The sequence below is a fragment of the Xiphophorus hellerii genome, chromosome 17 (assembly GCF_003331165.1).
Source record: "Xiphophorus hellerii strain 12219 chromosome 17, Xiphophorus_hellerii-4.1, whole genome shotgun sequence".
In the NCBI taxonomy this organism is placed as follows: domain Eukaryota; kingdom Metazoa; phylum Chordata; class Actinopteri; order Cyprinodontiformes; family Poeciliidae; genus Xiphophorus; species Xiphophorus hellerii.
The window spans coordinates 12019140-12040752 of NC_045688.1; the positions used below are offsets into that span (position 1 = coordinate 12019140).

Here is a 21613-nt window from a genome sequence, read left to right on the forward strand (position 1 = left end):
GAACTCGAGCACAGCTCATATGAAAACAAGAAATTCTCAAAGCCCCAGATTTTCTTTTTTTAAAATTTCATGTGTAACAGTTAACTCTGCACCATGAGTTAGCTATGCTAAACTATATCAAGAAATGCTTTTAATTCTGACGCAGGTATTTTGATTAGCTGGACACTACACGGATTTTTATAGCAAAGTTACTAAGTGATGCCGCACAAATCATAGGGGATTGGAGGAAGAGACCTAAAGCTTCACAGAAACAATGGACAAATGTACAATTTGGACCAGAACATTTGTCACAACTGGATCCAAATGAGCCTGATTGAGTCTGGAAAAGGTGTTTTGTTGGGTTTTCTGATTGGTCTCAGCTCTACCTGACAGCATGTGCTTTTTGGGAAAGAGTCGTCATGAGGGACTTATTAACCAATCCAAGGCAGACTTGGGGTAACACTAGAGAGATATTAATAAGAGAAAAAAAACACTTTTACACAGGACAGAGAACAACCGTTTACAATATTTTGTACTAGACATAATTTATGGATGGGGATGTTAACAGTAACACAATTATTTTATTCACTAAAGTAACAGTTTCACATTCTAGGTTTAACTTTCTAAACATTTTTAAGGTTTAAGTACAATCATGGACTATTTCCATACTTGCTTAATTTCTAAATTAGCAAACAAAGATTATTCCATCACAGAAAATGTGACATACAGGTAGATTAAGACTAAACATTTTTCGCTTGTGAAAGTAAAAAATAAATAAAAAATCATATTTTGGAGATTTTGGGACGGGATCTGTGAGAATAACAACTTCATTTGACTTCCTCCAGGACATTTTGGAGTGACCTCAAGAGAAGAAGCTCAAATACACGGCAGGTCAAATGATGTTTAATTTTCATTAGACTGCTGGCAAATAGTTTAAATGCATGCAGAAGTTTGAGAACAGGAAAGGACTCACGGCCTTTGTCACATTTGAAACAGGCAGATGCTAAATTATGGAAGAAACAAATTGAACTCAGGCGCAACTAATTACTCAATTTAGGAAGTACTAGCAAGAAGCCTGATAAAGAAATGGTAACTGGCAAAACCAATGATGATCAAATAATTATAATAAAATAGAAACAGGAAAATAAACAAGAGCATTTAAAAAAGCGAAGCTCTCGATTTACTGGTCGATCTACGTTCCCACCCTCATCTATGGTCATGGGCTTTGGGTCATGACCAAAAGAACGAGATCGCGGATACAAGCGGCCGAAATGGGTTTTCTCCGTAAGGTGTCTGGGCTCTCCCTTAGAGATAGGGTAAGTAGCTTGGCAATCCGGGAGGGACTCAGAGTAGAGCCGCTGCTCCTTCACATTGAGAGGAGCCAGTTGAGGTGGCTCAGGCATCTGGTGAGGATGCCTCCTGGACGCCTCCCTGGTGAGGTGTTCGGGGCACGTCCCACCGGGAGGAGGCCCCGGGGAAGACCCAGGACACGCTGAAGAGACTATGTTTCCCAGCTGGCCTGGGAATGCCTTGGGATTCCCCCGGAAGAGCTGGAACAAGTGGCTGGGGAGAGGGAAGTCTGGGTCTCCCTTCATAAGCTGTCCCCGCGACCCGACCCCGGATAAGAGGAAGAAAATGGATGGATGGATGAATGGCATTAAAAAACAATAAAAGAGGGAATATTGGCATGCTCTGTGTAGGCGTCCATTACCTCTGGGGAACATTCATGAAAATCAGATCAGGTGTGATGGGAAAGATGTTGCAGAAAGAGGCATTTGCCTTTCAAACATCCTGAGCGTCTGTTTTCCCTAATAAATTATTTTTCTTTTCGTATTTTTTGAGACAATTGATAACTTACATTCCAAACACCCAGAGATTCTGTCTCAGTATGGGCTGCTAGTACATGGCCAAACTTTTGACTGTTACCATTACTCCAGCTTTGGTCATAACTTTCTATATAGTTGGGTTTACATGCAGTGAAGTATCTGATCGGAGCTGGATGCTGCTGGTTGCATTTTGCCCTTTTCTTGTTCTTCTTCCTCACATGCTGGTAAGAGAAGCACCCGGCACTCCTCCCCTCCATCTCAGCGGCTCGCTCGTTCAAATGGAAGGGGCACAAAGATAGCCAGACGAGTCGGACAAATAGATCTTTGTCCTCAGCACAACCCATATATTATAAGCTCGGGTAAGGTCAGGGTTGATTTAATTTTCTGCTTAGTTCTTATTAAACAGCTATTGCATTATTTAATTTCCAACAATCAAGTTAAAGAAAATGAGAAGGGTTGGGGTGGGAGGGTGGGGGGGGGGGGGGGGGGGGGGGGGGGGGGGGGGGGGGAGCAAAGAGAGTTACTAATCATCATATGTCCACCGAAAGCTTTTGAACAGATCTCTGCAAAACTGGGCAGCCAAAGCACTTCATACTGGTCAGAGACAGTACGTTCTTCCCTACAGTTCCATGTTAGACTTCAAAAAGTGTGAGGAGCTACTGTGAAGAGCTCTGTTTAGCAGACATCCATGGTCATTTTGGTAAGAGAGTAACCATGACTGTCAGATATGCTTGTCAGTTTTTTGTTGTTTGTTTGTTGTTTTTTTTTTTTTACAAACCGCTGATCTTCTTGGACTTTCTTCTTGGACTTTCACAGTCCAAGAAGATCAACCATTTCTTAGATTTACAGAAAATTAAAACAGAGAAAATATCAAGCGAGCAGTTTTCTGTACGATAATGCTGTGATGTGGTTTCGGAGGAGAATTGGGCATAAGCATGAAAGCACAGATCCACCCTGACCTCTGTCAGTGGTCCAGGCATGTTTTGGTGATGTAATGGCATGAGGGGGTCCTTCTCTACCAACCTGTGTATTGTCGCAGACCATTACCACCTGTTTCTTTGAGCCGAACTCCCGACGGTTACTACAAACAGAAGAATGCACCATGACACAAAAACTCAACTTGTTGGAAGCGAGTTTCTTGAGCATGACGTTGAGTTCAACGTACTCAACATACGTACTTCCTTCTCAATCACCAGATTTCAATTCAAGCAGTTTTGAGATGTAGTGGGAGAAAAGATTTGTATCGCCGATGCACCCCCCACTCCTACCCAACCCCAACATATTTCAAGCAGCTTTGTGATACTATCATGCTAATGTGGACTGTATCATTGAGGAATGTTTATGACACAATGTTGAATGTATGCCAACAAGAATTCACCCAATTCTAAGGCCAACTCAGGACTACCAAGTTGTATAAGTGGTCGGTGAGTGTTGTCAGTATGTTCATACACATATAACTTCTCTCCAGGGGTCATCTCTTTGTTCAAACACTGAAAATGCTGTGTCAAAGATAGTTTTGTGAGTTTTGTTTGCATTTTATGCTTTTGCTTCCCACTCCAGAAGTGAGTATTGTAGCATTTTTCTTGCAGTTTTTTAATGTAGTTTGAATGGTTGCATTTTCTTTAACAGAGGTACAAATCATTTAAAAAATATACATTTATAGTATTGTAGTCAGGGCCTTGGCTGCTCTGAATTTTTTTGGAAAGTCTCTAATTCATGTTTATTATCGTTTATTACCTTTGACATCTTTTTCCTTTTTTACGGAAAATTGCACACATATCCATGCATAGTTCTACTGCAACTACAAATGTTAGGCCTCAGGCAATCAAATAAAATCTTGCATATTAGAAGATCACCAGAATTCAAATGTTTTTCATCTAGCTGCTGCAATTGAGATGCTAACCACAAAAGAAAGAATACAATCTAAAAATAGATATGAAGGCCACACAATTTGAACTACCAAACTGGACTACAAAACAAACCATTGTTAGTAGAATTACTAGAGTTTTCAAGTCTGATACCATCAAAGGTCATAAGTATTAACTGTCTAAATCTGCCTGATGTTACATAAGGCCTAATTTTTCATACCAAGTACTAAACACTAAATAGATCTGTCCAGTAATTGGGTTAAAAATTATTCTCTAGTAATCAGTGTTTTTTCCTATAATCATTTTTATAATCATCGGGTTGTTTGAGTAAAGTAATTCTAAATTTTGTTTTTCAGAGAAATGTCAAAGAGTTTGACTGTTCATTCACCTGCATGCTAACCTTTCCTGCAGAGAGACACTTACACTTCGGTTTCAGTCATAATTTTTAGATGCTACTTGTACTTAAAGATATATAAGATAACAGAAATAAAAGATCAGCAAGGCAATACTTTCAAGCCTTTACCCTCTTCTGAAACACTGTAAAAGGTTTCTTTATCCTAGGCTTTACGAATCCTTTTGCTTGCTGGGCTGCAACTGTCTTGCAATCGATCATGTGCATAATTTTAATAAGACTCAATTGAAAAAGCGATAGTTGGAGCTCTCTGTGGCTCCTTTTCACTGACTGCCAAAGAGAGAGATTAAAGATAGTCCATAGAGCAGCTTCTTGGCATCGTTTGGAAAAGCAATCCTAAACACTGGTCTATCCTGTTTCGATTCACTGGACAGTGAGGGTCAAGGATGCCATTCTTATTTCCGAACTACTAGAAACAGATTTCTATATAATTAGTGTTAGATTTTGTGGTTTTGGTCCTTTAAGATTTTCTCAAAGACATTTTAAACAAGTTAAATGTTGCAAAGGCACAAAAAAAGGGTTAAAGTTTATGGTTTGTAAGCTATCCCCAATGTAAACACAATAGAGTGTGGTGGAGGCAAGGCTTTTAACTGTACATGTTTCCTTGGAAGTTAAGAAACTAGTCCTGTTCAATTAAAATGCAATTTTAATATTACACTAATTTGCAACAGATTTTACCTCGAGAAACTCTGATAGGAAAACCCCCCATCTAGTTCATCTAATTGTCTAGAATCCAATTTGCTCCATATAGAAATGATGAAATCATTCCAAGTCATTCCATTGCACTTCAGTCAGTCGATATACTGCAGATCTTTTAGTATGCAGTATAATACAGTCCAAACATTTTTTTTTACAGTAGCCTACAGTCAAATTCTGTTGACAAAATACCAACTGGTAAACAGTTATCTATTCAAAGACTACAGTCTTTCTCTCTAATTATTTAACTGCAAAATTAAATAATTAACTTTGAGGTAATCTGTCAATCTGAGCAAGCATGTGGCGGCAGTGGACAGGACCCACTCCTTTTTCACAAGAAAGAAAACCAAGCTATATATATTGAGTGCTGTTACTGTCTAGTGGTTTGAAAGGAAAGAATTCGGACACAAGGAAAAAACAAAACAAAAACCACTTTCTATAGAATTGAAGTAAATGAAAAAAGAACAAGAAGCGTGCATAAAGTTAATAGTAGCAGTAGCACAGTCAGTAGTGCTGGCCATGAAAGACACACAGCTGAACTCTGAAGCAATTTGTCAGGTGTACTACCTGTGAAATTGGAAAAAAGAACAAATGGTCAGCAGCTCATTCAGCTAAACTGAGAGGAGGACTAAAAATACTTTCTATGGGAAAGAAAAACAAAAAGCACACAGAGTTAATAGTAGCAACAGTAGCACTAAGTTAACATTGTGTATGAGAAATAAATACAAACACGCTATTATTTTGTAGAACGTCTTTGCCATACCCAATGATTGTAAATCAGTTGTTCTGGATGAATTGTGGCTGTGACCATTCAGTGTTATGATACGAGTATATAGAAAAATCTTCAATCATAGATGCCAGTTCACAAAGTATATTCTCAAGAAAGAATATTCTTAAAGGCAGATTATTGCTGACATGAGAGCATATTAAGTGGTGTGGCACAACTGAAGAACTTGAACTTTACTATGTCTCTGTGAAGTGGTGAGCATCCGCAAAAACAATGCATGCATGTGTGCAGAAAATCTGCAGAGTTTCAGGTGTTCTTGTGAACAAGCTCCTCTTCAGAGCACTGAGAAAGAATAATGTGCTCTCATGGACTTAGCAGCAAAAATCATATTATTCCATTTTGACTAATTGCATTTCCCCTGTACTGACTGAGAGGGGTAGAGCGCACCGCATCTGCCTTTCTCCTCTCCGTATCCTATCATTTCGGGCGTTCTCTTTTAACTTTATGTGGCAGTCGTCACTAGTACAAAATGCAAGTAACTGAGCAAATCTTAGGGTAATCTTTAATTACTGTAAGATGCAAGTAAAGATAGGTTTAGTTAAAATTAATGTACCTTATTTATACATTTCTTTACTTTTAAGGGGGCGGCAACAGGATATATGCCTGAGGACTTCAGTGGACATTTTTGTCTGATGAAGGGCATCGGTGTTGATTTTTCCATAGGTACCATTATCCTGATGTGGTCAGACCCAGTGCTAACTTCTTTCCAGGTATATGGCAGAGGTCCCCAGATTTTTATTTAACATGTCCTTGTTATTTGAAGGAGTTCATGATGCCATGCACAAGGTTTCTAAGGCCATTGGAAGAGAAACATGCCCTTTGTGTCACATATCCTCCACCTAATGGTGTGCTTAGCCAGCTAATCATTCCAGACCCATCTACAGCATTTTTTAAAATGATTTTTTCTGCTTTATCTTAGACGTAAATGATCAAAGAATGTGTCAGCATGTAAATGCTACTAATAGTTTCAATGGAGACTCAACTCCAAGATGACAGTAGATTCTCTGCAGAGGTTGTACTGGCTTAACATCACCCTGGTTTGTCACAGTTCTATACTGGTTATAAACTAACAAGCTTACATGAGTAGCTATTTGTCCTGCTCAACAATAAACATTTGAATAAATTTCTGTCTTGTTGATCCCATCTTAAAGTGTCCAAGAGAAATAGACTCCTGTCACCTAATATGTACAACCAAGGGACACAGTCGGAAAAGGCAGCAGCCTTCATTTACATGAATTTGTTAGAAACTGTTAGGTTCCCGAAATGTGTGGCATGAATGAATTGTTAAAATCTTATTTTCTGCAAGACCACCTTGAATAAATGTACAGAAAAGTTTATTCAAGGTTTATTTCTATAGTTTGTGATTGCAACCATAGAAAACATGTAAAGGTATTTAAGCAACAACTCTTCTTTATCTTTTGTCAAAAGAAATGCTTGAGCCTGACATATTGAAGACTTAAAGTCTTACAGTATGTGATTATTTATTTATTTATTTTTGCAATAAATGTGTTCATGAAAGCAAAGGATAAAACATGATCACGACCAAATGAGTGTACCTTTGCGTCACGTTACAGCAAGCAGGCTGATTTTGAATCTTAATTATTTTCACAACACCACTGAAAACCATTTTCATAGATTCAATATTTCATCAAGGTAACGGGAACACACCGACTTGCACGCCAACACACACAATTCCATGTGTAATCCAGTTAAAACAGCAGTAATATTTAATTTATATGAGGAATCATTAAAAGTGCAGTGGAGCTGTGTCCATTATGCATTCCTTTTCTAGCAGGATAAAACAGCCCTCAGATGTTGGCGCTGCACTTTGAAGTGTTGTCTCAGAAGCAGGCCAGCTCTTACAGGAAGTCCCTGATGTTTAAAACATGCCGAGCAGGGGGACTGACAAAGGTGGGCAACTTGTGGCTGGCCCCCAAGATGGGCCAAAAATGGCCAGCCAGGAATTTGGATAGATCTACCAGACTGTACACAAAGAGGATATCAAATAAACAAAAAAAAGTAGACAAATACACACATGGGCAATAGAGAGGAAGAAGCCCCCCCAGAAACCCCCCCCAAAACAATGCAGTACAGCTTCTGTTGTGTGTGGGCATCAACAGAGCTGATTTATATGAATCATCAATAATGAAAAGCTGAGCGTGTGTGAAATTACGGTGAAATAATTTAGACACAGCTGCATAAATAATGCTGAAGTATCTCACTTAGTCTAGCGAAGATGACTAAATATACAGTTGTATCAAGACAGGCATTCTCTATGTAATCAAATCACCCTCTACAAGCCCGCCCAGGACAAACTGCAATTAAACAGCAGAAAGGCGACTTCCTCTTAAAGCACCACAGTTTAGATTCAACTGAATCATTTTGATTCAATTTGCTCTTATTGCATTCGATGTCCTCAAGTTAATCCTGATGGTTTTATCACAGAGTATCACAAAATATGGAATGGCCAGATACCATTTGCAGTAATAACTGAAACAGAAATGCCTTTTAGGTGTGGATATGCCTTTTTTGTCAATGGACGCACCCTTGGAATACAGTAGAGGGGTAAACTAAACAATAACACAGCTCTCAGGTTCTGTTCTTGCTGAAAGGCGATAGTGCAGTCCTATTTTTTTTTAAACCACAAATCAGGAAAAAAAATGAGTAGATAGTAGGATTTTTCACATTTTTTCTTCATTAATCAGTAACAACCACTTCTTGCATACTAGAACGGCATTGGACAACACTGAGCAACAACATCATTTAACAATCTGAATCGAAATTCATTGTGCAGAAGCACCAAATTGCTGTATCAAATACATATAAACATTTTAAAATATTACAAATGCCAATATAAAGACACAAAAATATCAAGTTGCCTATTATGAATTGGCAGGATTGTACAAAAGTATGCAGGTGGCCGTGCACTAGTCCACGTCTTAGGGCAGGTTTGCATAAAGAAAGGGACAAAAAATAAGGCTGCATGTGTGTTTACAGTTTAAATGAAGTTAGACCCATGTAAGATCAGACCACTACACAGGTCCAAGAAGTCATTAATCAAATAAGCTAAGATTTAAATATCCCCATCTGTCATTTTCTTCAATTTATGTAGCAGGAAAATATTAGATTAAAAAAAAGGAGAATTACCAGGTTTCTCAAAAGTCTTCCCATGCATGTTTTTTTAATCAGGGCCTAACATTTATTTCCATATTATACTTTGATAATGTTGAGCATGCAGATGATCTTGTGCTATTCTTCCCAAATGAGACCATATGATACCTGAAGCACTTCATGGCTAGGAAACTCAGTACTCCACTTGACAAACATTGTTAGAAGTTACTGCAGGCCTGAAACACTGGAATGCATGTATGACCAGAGTTTAAGTAACATCCAGCAAGTCACAAATTCATAATATGGATCCATAAGGTATTATAAAAAATGTAATGTTTGAATACTTCCATTACTTCCTATCTTTTCAATTGCAGATGTAATAGAAAAAAATTGGAATAAAAAAGGAATTTATTTTGCTCCCTCATCTTTCCTGGACAGATATGTGTTGGCGCAGGTTATTTGACCGTATACAGATTTCCAAATTGCATTTCTCCAGTTACAACCGCAACTGCTGTGGTTCAATGGCTATCCAAAGGAAGTCGGTGTCATGGAGATAACCCGGGAAAAAGTGCTGAAACGGACTTGATGTTCTGCAGACCGGAAAGCAGAGCTATCCACAAGCAGGAACCCGCATTCTGTCAACTCACTTTACTTTCACACATGCACATTCTTCAACCAGCAAAGCCGCAATCAGTACTTTTTTGCCTCTGTAAGGGCTTTTTCGGCCCAAAAAACACACAGGCACGCACAGGAAGAGGCTCCTAAATAAGCTGATGTGTCATGCCTTCCTTTCCGATATTTCTGCAAAAGCTCAGGAAGGAGGCCGCTGCACCTCTCTGTTTCTTCCTCTTCCAGTCCACATGTGTCTGTGCTAAACAGAGCTGTGGCATTGACGGTTTGCTCCCCTGAACAAATCTGCAGCCTCTCTGGTGGGAGTCGCTGCCTCTTTGGAGAGCCATGAGCCGTTGCTGTGTGGTCCAAGTGATCACCTTGACAGATATTCAGCTTCTACAGGTAGGGACAAATGACCTAGATTCTGTCCAGGGAGTTAAATTGCCACATCACAAGTTGGTGTGTGGTAGGTTGTGGAATGAATTATCTTTTTTTGATTGACGTGCATTTGTAGGAAAAAGAAAAAAAAACCTGAAGGGTCACCATGGAATGCAAATTTTGTGAAGAGGGGGAAAGAGTTTCCTTTCCCTTTCCCCCTCTTATCTCACCACGTATTTCACAATCTGGTGTGTGGTTACAGATATTTACTGGTAAACACGCTCAGCAAAAACACAGACAGCATGACTGACGAGGCTTTTTTTTTTGTTCCACTTTCATTCATTTTAGATAGAAAGATCACTGAATGGTGCCTAAATGTTTTCTGAAAAATGCCGTGAATCAACCCAGTGGGAGAAATGAGTCCAAACCCCTTAACTTGGTTTGTCCACAATTTGTACAGCTAACTAATGTCACCATCACCCAAAGTTTCATAAGGTGTTGGATTTTTCTGAAGTGAAAGGAGAACTTGGGCAAGACTGAAACTGGGTTTGGCAAGAGCGTTTCAATTAGAAGAGAGGTTTGAGCATGACAGTTATAAAACCCTTTTTTAAGTGCAGGATTTCTGAGCGGACTTCGAGAAGTGCAACCTTTAACTTTGAGGTAAATCACACAATGATCACTTGTATGTGTGTTGCAGATGTTGCATAATGTTATTTTATTTTACACATCGTGTACTTTTTAACTGTAGTTGTGATTTGTAGCTGGTGCCGTGTTTGGTTGCTTGCATGAATTGATTCAGAACTACTAAAATCAATTCAGACATTTTCTTAGGTGTCCAAATGTCTAACATAGAAGAAAATCAAGTAGAAAGATGCATCTGATTTCTTCATGATTTGCAGGTTTACATGTTAAGCTTAAAACTGCAAAGTGGCAAACAAAAAAAACAACAACTCAAAATGAGTCAGACTCTACTAAAATATTTATAAAATTTATTTGCACTGAAATGGTTGCATGCCAGCTGTAATGGAGCTAATGTGTGCAAACTGAAAGTGAACCTCTGACCTCTGTCCTGCCTGTAATTGCAAACACTGCCTCGACTGTTGGAGCAGGTGCTGGTGTCTGTATCCCAAAAAAGTAAGTAAAACGGAATGGTCTGAAACACCCGCAACAATCCCCAAACTTGAACCTTGATTGATTAGATTCTTATCTCGTCCCTCTTCCTCTATGCATTTGCAGGCACTGATAATTTTTCCCTAGTATGTCCAACTTCACACTTGCACAGGCCTGCCATTGTCATGGCCAGCCTTGGTGACTGAACGGCCATTGCTGCTCGAATCTAATCAGATTGTCTCCCTTAAGTGGATAACAAGCGTGTCTCCGGAATGTACAGTAGTGCGAGGGCTGAAGTGAAACCGGGACAATCCGCTGTCACACACAGCAGATGCGGTGTGTGGAGGCTTTGGCGTCTCTCCTGCTATCCGTTGCGGGGAAAAGAAAGAAAAAAAAAAGTTGATTGGCTAACAACTAGCATCTTGTTTGACCGGGAAAAGACATATAAGAGCTCTCAGTTACTACTGAGAAGTTCAGTATTGTGATGAGTTTGTTCTTAGTTATGTGAATGGGGCCAGCAACTCCAGCTAACAAGGGCAATAAATATGTTTGGGTGCATTTAATGTGGAGCTTTTGGGTGCTTTAAAAAAATAAGCTATGCTTTTTTTTTTAACATCAAAGGATAGGTCAGTAGTTTAAAATGTTATGTCTAGTTTTATTTAGAACAACATTAGTTTGTCTCACTGCATTAAGAGAATTACTAGTCAAAAAAGACCAAAACCAAAACAAACTTCTGTCTTTAAATGACTGCAATCAAAGAATCTTAGTTTTATGGAATTCTTTAGAGAGAGCGTGGCGATCATTTAAACTAGAAATGAGATTTGGAGGCTGTGCACCACCGATGGTCTTCCCGTATAAAACCGCAAAACATCTGAAGTATTTCCAATCAGACTTTGCTTTTATGTGAAAAGGCACCTGAAGGCACGAGCAATCTAAGCTGCTGCTAATAACCCAGCATCTGAAAGGATCGGTTTTGTTTTTAAGCTCAACAGAAAATATTAAGGAATTTAAAACTCCTTGAAATTGTAATATATTCAGGATTTACAAAAACTGAGGTAGATATTTTAGAGTAGTTTAATCCTATTTGCTATTTTCTGCACCTACATAAACAATTCAGGAATGAAATGACACTTGGTACACATTTCCTGAGTTGGCACTTCTTTTACTGTGACTGTCAGAACAAGTGAGAAAGTCAAATAGCCACATCTCCAAAATGTATTCACTGCTCATTATATCAGAGACATATGTCGTTTGTAAATAAAAGAAGCAGATCATTTTAAAAGACTCGAGAATAATAACAAAAGTTACTCTTGAAAATAAAACATAACTACATTGCTGTGGTTTAATCTTAAGTCGTTAGCATTCTAGATACATGCCACAGCTGCGTCAAAGTTATTTCCATCAAAACTAAACTTCTTTTCTCTTATTTCCTTTGTTGGGTGAGGCGCTTTAAACATTTCGCAATGATTTGAGGGACAGACAAAAATCTCTTCTTTTCAATATTGGTTTCACTTCCCTGAACAGTCGAGTAGACAGAAAGGTCAGAAGTCTCTCCTGCTATGCTAGTGAGGTTTGCTTTCAAATGTTTTTTCCTGCTCTGATTGATTCACTTTGGTCGGTCATGGAAAAATGACTCTCTCATCCGAGATGCAGTAAGTGAAATTTGGGCAACAGACTAAATTTCTGTTGGTCACTTAACACTAACTTTGTAAAGTGTACCTCTGCGTTGCCTACCAAAATACCTTGCCAGCCCATTAACTAATAAAGCAAGTTACAACACTGAGGTTCTCTGTGAGAACAAGACAAGTAAGTGAATTAGCCATTTACGATAAGATTTTCTACGAGCAGTTTTGCAGCAACGAAGACTTAAAAATAGCTTTACTGCACTTATTTTATGAGAAACTTTTAAAGATTAATTATCTACATTTAAAACTGTGAATGAATGAAAAAGGCTTGCTTAAAATGACATTAAGAGAAGTTATTTAAAACCGTCCACTGGAGAAACAAGAGTCAATTGTGCTGCCACATCCCCTGAAGCAGGCAGTAGAAGACTTTGGGAAGTGACCGCCGATTGGTCAGCCAGACAGAAAAAGGGGCGGTCCAGATGAATTAGCGATAGCTGCTTACAGGCAGACGTCCTGCAGTGATCAAACTCTGAGTGATCTAACACTCTGCCGTTTGAAGTGATTATCATGCTACGCAACATAAAGGCTTACATCCAGCTGTGGGGCTAATTAGTTCACTTAGGGCCATTTATAAAACACTGCTAGGGGACTGGAAGGGACAGCCAGTCACTGGGAAGTCAGTAGTTTGACAGGAGAGTGGTAGCAACAGACCTGGATCCCTAAAGCTGACCTACTGGATCACCAGCTTTTCTAAGAATGCCACACTTAAGTGACTGCAGCTACTACAAAATGCGGGACGCAACCAGAGCTTCAAAAGTAAGAATATGAATGTTTTTTTTTAATGTTACTTAATAAAGTTTTGGGAAATTTTTAAAATTTAAATTTAAATTTAGTTTCTAAAACCCGGTTTACAATAACCCAAGTGACTTAAATACGGTAACTGTATAGTTTTGAAACTTTGACTCACGTTGTAGAGGAACAATTAAACAGATCACAAAAGATTTGAGTAAGATCTTACTTCACCTAAACATGACGCATTTTAAAATGTAACCATAATCCTGTAAAGTTGCTGTGAGTAACGCTGGGCAGTCCTGAATGACTAAGTTTTGCAGCTGTTTCAAAAATCTTCCAGTAAACATGTTTTTAGTCATTCCTTCCAGGTACAAAAATGTTTTTTAAAAAAAGGTGCAAATACTTGCATCTTGATCCAGCATTCCATACAGGTAACAAACTCAACTAATGCCTATTATTTTTGTTGTCGTTTGTGTGTGTGTTTCAACAGGTACAAAGCCACCTGGAAAACTCCAAGTTCCACCTTCATCAAAGCCAAAACCAGCCTGGGAAGCAGTACCTGACACTGGGCTCCAAGCTGGCCTCTTCGACCGGATCAGGTCACACTGTACCGCATCCACACGCCCCTGGCCAGCCGCTGGCCACCGTGCCGATCATGAGGAACGGACACATGCCCGCCGTCAGTGACGGGAGCAGCCCCAACAGCCCCGTCACCCTGCTGACAATGGGCAACCACGAAGGCGAGGTGAGAAGAAAACAGAAACAGAAAAATTATGTGGAATACATGGAACTGAAATTGTGCCTAAAAGGGAAACCAGAACAAAGAGAGAATGTCGGTTTGCATGCTCATCAGCAGCAAGGTCATAATTTTCAGAGATTTCACAATATCCCTGAGACGTTTCCTGTCAACAGCCCACATTCCCAGCAAAATACGTGGCTGCTGTATTGATGTGAGACATATTACGTAGCTGTAAATCCTATCTAATCAAAAAAGCATGCTCTTTGTTTTTGATGAATAGCCAATCAACCGAACTGGTTTTGAACCCTGGTGCTGAGAGGAACTAATCATTAAAACAAAGTTTTACCACCACTGATCTCCCCTTTTTCCCCCTGATGAGCTCATCAATAACTTCAGACATGCAGTCTCTGATGAGAGTACCCATTCTTTCAAGGGGGGGAAGCTAGTTTGCTAACAGATAATGTGCATTTCCCGCAAACGCCGCTAAACAAACTGTTATTAAATTAGCCTCCCTGTTTTTATACCGACTCACGGTTTGAATTTGCAGATCTCTAAAGACGTGGACGGTTCACGAACATCCCAAAACTGTCCCTTAATACACTGAAATGACTGTTTTCTTTTAGTTTCCAATGGATGAAGTTATTGATGACCTAATTAGTCTTGAATCCGGCTTCAATGATGGAGGCTTGGATTGCATGGAGCCTAACATCATAATGCAAGGCAATGTAAGTATGAATCACTTTAAGTCCTGCTCCAACGGCCAGGGACTAACCATGATTTGAATGCTTCAGGCTGCTTATGGTTTGCATGCATTTCTGCTGTAATCTAACAAAAGCTGTGGTTAGATTTAGGTCCCATTATTTGACTACAGATTTCTCTCTTTTAAAGGCAGAAGCACTGCTTGAAAGCAAAGTTAGTCCACCCAAACACGGATTCATGCAAGCTAGACTAGCTTGGGAAAAAGGGGACCTGACCTGCTTTCAGGTCAGATTAAGACAAGAGACGAGTCAAAGTTCACAAAGGCTTAGGGACATTTACCATTTTACCAAATAAGCTGAGCAAAGCAGATTAGGTTCTTATAAAACAGAAAGTATTTCTTTGGCGGACATGTAGAGGGACACAACACCAAACAAGCACAAATGGATAAAAAAAAAAATGATGATGGGAGTCGCACATTCTCATAGATTAAAAAGATGCATACAGAGAAAGATAAAGTACTTAAACAGAAGGAATTAGGGGGGAGATAAAGATAAGGGAGCAGAGGAGGGGAAGGAGGGAAGAAAAGGAAGAGTCGGTTTGTTTGAGCGAGGGAATTTGTCGGAAAGAGTTACTGAGCCATCGGATCGGGCTAATGCATACACTCCCTGTGGGCTTGTTCAGAAATGATACCATGCTTAAATGGATCAATTCATCCTAATTAGTCATACAGCATGATGCATCACTTCGCTTCGCCTTGTCAACACATTCTGGGACACGGACGGGAGAGGGATCGGAGTGATTACAGTAGAAGCGGGAGGGGGAATTGTTGTAATCTTTTCATTTTCTTATGCGTGTTTTCCCCCCTCCCTCACCCTCCTCCTACTTCTTCTTCTAAATGTCCAATATTTTTAGGAATCTACATTGGAATAACAGTATTCCTACCATTTTCAACCACTGACCTCATTGGATTTTGTTTGTTCTAAATTTTAAAAAAAGCGGTGCATATTAATTAAGCAAAAGGAAAATGAGACATGGTTTGCAAAACTAAATCTTCTATTTACTCCAGTCTAAAGTACTCCGGTCTCCAACAGGTTTTCTTACACGTCTGTCTTGCATTTAACTCCAACAATCTTAGCATTAAATCAGGACAGCTTTTCTGTTCCTGCCAATGAAAAACATCCACACATGATGATGCTGCTAACTAACATGTGGGCCTAGTGCTTTCAGGCTGATTTGTAGGATTACTTTTCTGCCATACAAGGTGTCACAGCATAACCTAACCCTCCTCCAAAGTTCTTCCCAACATTGCCTGGACCTCGTCATGCTGTTCATTCACAATTTTCTCAGCTGCATTTGAACTGAGATTAAGTAAAACACAGGTGGAGTACATGTACTAATTATTCGACATACTCCACATAGGAAATTTAGAGGTCTGAACACAGACCTCTAAATGTTGACATTTTAATTTGTAAAAATGTAAACCATGCATCTACTACTTTGAGTTGGTTTATTGGATACAATCCCATTAAAATGCACTGAAATTTGTGGTTGTAAAGTGACAAAATGGGGGAAAAAAAGCAGAAGGGGCTTTTAATATTTTTGGCAGGGCAATACCTACAAACCCTTCACACAAATCTGATGGTACTTCTTTCTTCTGTTCTGTTTTGCCTCTTCCTTTTTAGTCCCCAGCCTGTCTCTTGACTTGACATCCAGTCTTACCACGTTTGGCTCACTGGTAGTTACATTTGACGCACGTGGCATTGCTAAAATTGGCTGTGCGTTTCTTGGAATCCATGGTGATCCTATGCGAGATTTTCCTGCCATAAATACACAAATGAGAATTAGTCACACGTGTTCCAGTGTGCCGTATATCGTGTCGTGTCTGGACTCAGTGAAAAGGCGTTATTATCCGAGAGGATGAGAGGCCCCCATAGGAAAACAGTTTTGCCTCTGTTCATGCCGTTGACCTAGAGAGGCCTTTCATCTGATGGCGTGCTGTTTTTGAACACAGAGCGTCTCAGTGTTTAGGGTCCGTTTTAAATGAATGGAGGTTGACAAATTGTACTTTAGTGAGCTGCAGTATTCATAGAGTCTAGAAAAGTATGGAATTTAGTTTCACCATTTTCCAAGTCTGGATAAGAATGGGAGAAGAACATATAAGTACACAAGAATAGTTGTATTTTCACTTATTCTTTGTCCCACTGTCTAAAAGTTTCCTCCTTTGTTTCTTTCTTTTCAAACCACTTTTTGACCTTTCTATCCTACCTCCTTTCCTTCATTTTACATTTAGTTTCTGCTTGTCCTTCCTGGTGCTTTTTTGCATCTTCTGTCCTCCATTTTTTCCACAAATCCTAGTACCATTCCATTCTTTTATTTATTTTGTACCTCCTTCATTACCCTCTTTGAGCTGTACCTCTCTTCAGTCCTCCTTTCTTCCGTTGTAGTCTTCCTAGTTTTTTAGGTTTCATATTCAAAGCCTGTGCACTAAACATCTTTCCATAAATGATCAGTGACACCAAGTATTTCAAAATAAGGTTGAGGAACAGAGGGCTGTTTCACAGTAAAATGGGTTGAAATACCTGAAAAAAAGAGACAAAATGCGGAAATTTAGGATGTTTTAAGCTAGGGTTGAAGGTCAACAGTAAGGGTTATATGAACAAGTTCTGTTTCAGCGACTTTTGTCTTTGTCATGCAAGATAAACAGTTAACTTGAACATCGTCCCAACTGAGGTCTGGGGCGGATGGCGAAGCACACAGTTTGTCCTGCCCTGCTGTGGCAGACAAGGGACCACAACCCCCTGCTGCTTAGTCAAGATCCAAAGCTCTGGACGGGACGACAACCTTCTCTGATTATACCGCTTGCCTCTTGTTGTTCCTGCCGATGCAAGACAAAGCCATTGAGCAGCCAAGAACAACAATTTGTCTTATAGCTTTTATTGAGGTGTGAAAGCTGAGTGCGTGAATGTGAAATGCGTTTCCCCTTTGACTGATCCGTCCTTTTGCTTCTTCCTCCCCGCTGCAGGTCTCCCTCAGCAACAGCATGCTGGACGTCTATGGGGGTGAACAAGGTATGAACCCCCCTAATGGTGGAATGAGTCCCACATCTAACACCACAAAGCTCACTGTTAAAAGGGAATTTACAGGTATGGACTCATACCACGGGACTGAGCTAGCAACCAGTCGCTAAGAGTGAGATGAGGAAAAAAAAGGATAAGAAACGACGAAGATTCTTTGAAACCTTTAGCAGAAGGACAGATTGTAATTTGCATTTTGCAAGGCCACCTGTGGTGGCATAAAGATAAAAATAAAAATACGGGCAAATCTTTAGTCCTGAAATTAAATGGAGTGTGTCGGGTTTATTTCTGTCAGGTACTTAAGCTTGCACATTACCTGAATAACTACTCTTGTTTTTTATCACTATTCAAAAGAAGGACCAACTCAAAGAGAGGAGCCTTTGGAAATGTTATATTAATCTCAAGCATAAAGCTAAAAAAAAAAGCCTAATTGATTTAGAAAATAGAAAAGATGCCAGGAGAGTGCTTCACTCTGAACGGGAAAATAAGTAAATTAGAATCCGCTTCATTTGAACGTGGGCGCAGAGGACAATGGGATGTTACACAGATGCTAAATTGACTTGATTGAATCAACAGAGACAAATTGAGAAATCCAATCTCAGGTTCCTAATTATGTAATTTGGAAGAATGTGAATACAAATATGGACCCCACCACATTTGTTTCGTCTCTCTCCGGGACAGATTATGGAATTGGCTAAACTATCTTAATTGCGAAATGAGTACTCTAAAAGTGGTCACAATTTTTTTTTTCTTTTACAATGAGCTTCATGGCATGCCAAGGGGGATGAATGGGGCATTGTATGTGTGTAAGAAGGTCAAATATATGTCTGCAGAAGAGGCTACAGCTTCCCATTCTGACCTCAGCACTGAACTTCCTCAGAATAAACTGATTGTTTGACTTTATGATTGGACCTTTTATGGAGTTTTTTGACTGTTGTCTTTCAGCTTCTAAATTAGTGTGCATTGATAATCCATTTGTTCCCCTCTGTGATTTAATTTTTCTTTTTTTTTGACAGAGCATGACACGCGGGTTATGGCCAAAGAGAGACAGAAAAAGGACAATCATAATTTGAGTAAGTGTCTTTACTTGGCTTTTTCCTTTTTATCTGACTTCAGTTGGTAATTTTCTAATCCAGTTGTTGTCAAACTCAGAATTTTTTTTAAGTATTACTATCTTGGAAGCAATGTTGGAAGCAATTTTTGTGTGTGTGTTGCCATGGTATGTCAAGAAACCAAAAGAAAAAAAAAAAAAACCCCAACAGCAACATTCTGGTCCAGTGGCACCTTGCTTTTGGTCTAAGGGTGTGATAGCATTTCCTGTTTCATTTTTACTCAGACATAGATGTTTCCATGTTAGAAGTTGGACAAATTGAAAGAAATGTTCCTGGAAGATGGCGTTTTGACTAGAAAAGTTGGGGGTTACTTACCAACTGCAACTTTAGAAACCACCAAGTCTACCTAACCTATATAATTCAGTAGTTGGTAAAGTCAACAGTCATTACATTTCAAACAAAATACTGATACTTCATGTACTTTTGGATCGTCATTTTATGACCACAAACGGGATTTCATGTGACAGATCTTGACACAGTGGAAAATTGACAGATGACAGATGTTTTATGAAATCTGGAATGACTAACTGCCTTCAGACATCACTGAAACTAATTACAATATAATGTCTTCTGTGGTTGCAAAGTACAAAAAGACACCGATTATTTAGTTTTAAATGTAATATCATATAAATAGAATCATATCAACTGGCAATGCACTCCTAGTTAACACAACTCCACAGAAAAGTTGGACTTTGAGTTTAAAAGTTGAGGGTTTTACACCAACTTCAACTTCCCAATCCAATATGGCTTCCTTGCACATAAGACTTTAGGACAACTACACAAAAAGTAAATGTTTTAGCACATCTGAACAGTTGTACATTGTTGTGTTTTGAAAAGGTTTTCCAATTCCTGCACATTTTGTCACATTACAACCATGACTTTCTTTACATTTTGTTAGAAATTGAGACCAACCCAAAGTATTACAGAACTGTAATGGGGGAAGGAGAATGTTAAATGGTTTTCAAAACATTTTGCATATAACATTTGGAACAATGATGGGCAAATTGTATTTACCTCGCCCTACGCGCTTCACTTAAACATTACCATACACTTTGCCTCCTTACCAGCAAATGACAAAATGTGAAGATGTGTACTTCACAAAGCACTTTAAAAATGTCACTTGATCAGACATGTTAAAACACTAACTGAAAACATAAGCGCGAAACTAGGTAATGACAAAAGTTTGTTCCATCACTGAGCATGTCGCTGTCATATTTAGTCTAACCGACTCTTCTCTTTTTCATTTGTTCAGTTGAAAGAAGGCGAAGATACAACATTAACTACAGGATTAAGGAGCTGGGGACGCTCATTCCAAAGTCAAATGACCCGTAAGTAAACAACACCCTTTGCACCTCCTGTTTGCTGCAAAAACGTTGAAGTGTTTAACTCAAAGCAGAGACATGATGAGATGAGTCCTCAAGTACCTTTCAGACGTCTTTCAAGGGCGCACTCAAACTTCTGTGTGTCGTCTCTGCACTTTGAGATGTACAACCCCCTCTCTCTAAGTAGCTCCTGGCTGTTTTGTCTTAAAGCCCGAGCGATGAGAAAGAGGGTTAAATGTAAAGACCCTTTCACGTCATTCGAATCAAAGTCTGGAGCTCAATTTGAACATACAGATGAAGCACGGCACACCGGCCATCTATTTGCAGTTGAACTTTTGCTTCAAATATAAATGGGAGGTTAGTATTGTCACCATGCCATTAACAAAGGGATAAAGGAGATTATTAACGCCGATCAGACCGGAGACTCAGTCGTGTGCAGAAGGACAATTTTACTGAGGTCCCTTGTCCTTTTTAAAAAAGTAATAATACCTGCAAAAGAATGACTTGCACTCTAGCACCTTAAGTCCAATGTTCCATTTTCCTCCTTGGCTTCCTACTTTGCTCATTTTCCCTCACCTATTTTTACTCGAGGATTAATTTTACTGAACAAGGAGGAACAAGAATGGACTTTCCACAGAGCTTCTTAACTATTCTATTAAAAATCCCCATTCCATGTCCTCGTGTAATGTCCAAGGATGAATAATTGCTCCATGTAAGTCTCCATTTCTAATTCATATCATAAAAAGGAGGGGAAAAAAAAATCTTTTAAGAAGTTTTCCCCAATTTTTTTTTTTTTTTTTTGCTAAAAGGTATTCTGCTGACATCAGGGGTTTCTGCTTAAAAACTTATCCTTTACTTTCAGTTTTTTTTTTTTTTTTGTTGTTCGTTTTGTAGTGACATGCGGTGGAACAAAGGCACCATCCTGAAGGCCTCGGTGGAGTACATCAGGTGGCTACAGAAGGAGCAGCAGCATTCTAGGGAACTCGAAAGCCGTCAAAAGAAGCTGGAGCAAGCCAACAGGAGGCTGCTGCTGAGGATCCAGGTAATAAAAGTCAAGAAATCGTGGTGCGTTTAGGTGACTGGTGTCCAATGCGAGTCCTCAAGAACCATTGTGCTGCATATTTTAGATATTTTCCTGATGACATACCAAAATTGTACAACTAGACGACAGTCTTAGTTTATAGGTGCATCATTTGAATTCACCATGTTGGAACAGGGACACATCTAAAAGCTGAAGGACACTGGCACTAAAAGACAGGAATTGGAAACCCTTAGTTTTTTGGGGGTTTTTTTGGTGGGGGGTTCTAAAGTTTCTTCCAATGACATAAGAATTTTGAAATTATCCTAAAATATGAATAGCAAATAAAACACTGTTTGCACCAATAAGACGATGCCCAAAAGTGTAAGAATGTTATGACATGACACAGACAAGAGATAAGTACCGATAGCTTTCCTACCCTTGATCAGTATG

General features: G+C 39.3%; 1 protein-coding gene across 8 annotated transcripts in view; it reads left to right on the plus strand.

Annotated features, from left to right (window-relative positions):
- The window catches only part of tfec (transcription factor EC), a 47764-nt gene that overhangs the window by 24685 nt on the left and 1466 nt on the right, over positions 1 to 21613 (plus strand). Inside the window, exons 1-7 of one of the 8 annotated variants that reach the window (XM_032590130.1) lie at positions 9507 to 9693; positions 13687 to 13941; positions 14559 to 14660; positions 17657 to 17777; positions 18725 to 18781; positions 20073 to 20148; positions 21037 to 21184. In XM_032590130.1, the coding sequence (XP_032446021.1) occupies positions 9637 to 9693; positions 13687 to 13941; positions 14559 to 14660; positions 17657 to 17777; positions 18725 to 18781; positions 20073 to 20148; positions 21037 to 21184 (816 nt within the window). In that variant the 5' untranslated portion in view covers positions 9507 to 9636. Of the gene's footprint in view, positions 1 to 9506; positions 9694 to 9715; positions 10330 to 10350; positions 13221 to 13686; positions 13942 to 14558; positions 14661 to 17656; positions 17778 to 18724; positions 18782 to 20072; positions 20149 to 21036; positions 21185 to 21613 lie in introns of those variants that run through there. The other 7 variants (XM_032590127.1, XM_032590129.1, XM_032590132.1 and 4 more) reach the window with 7 other exon arrangements.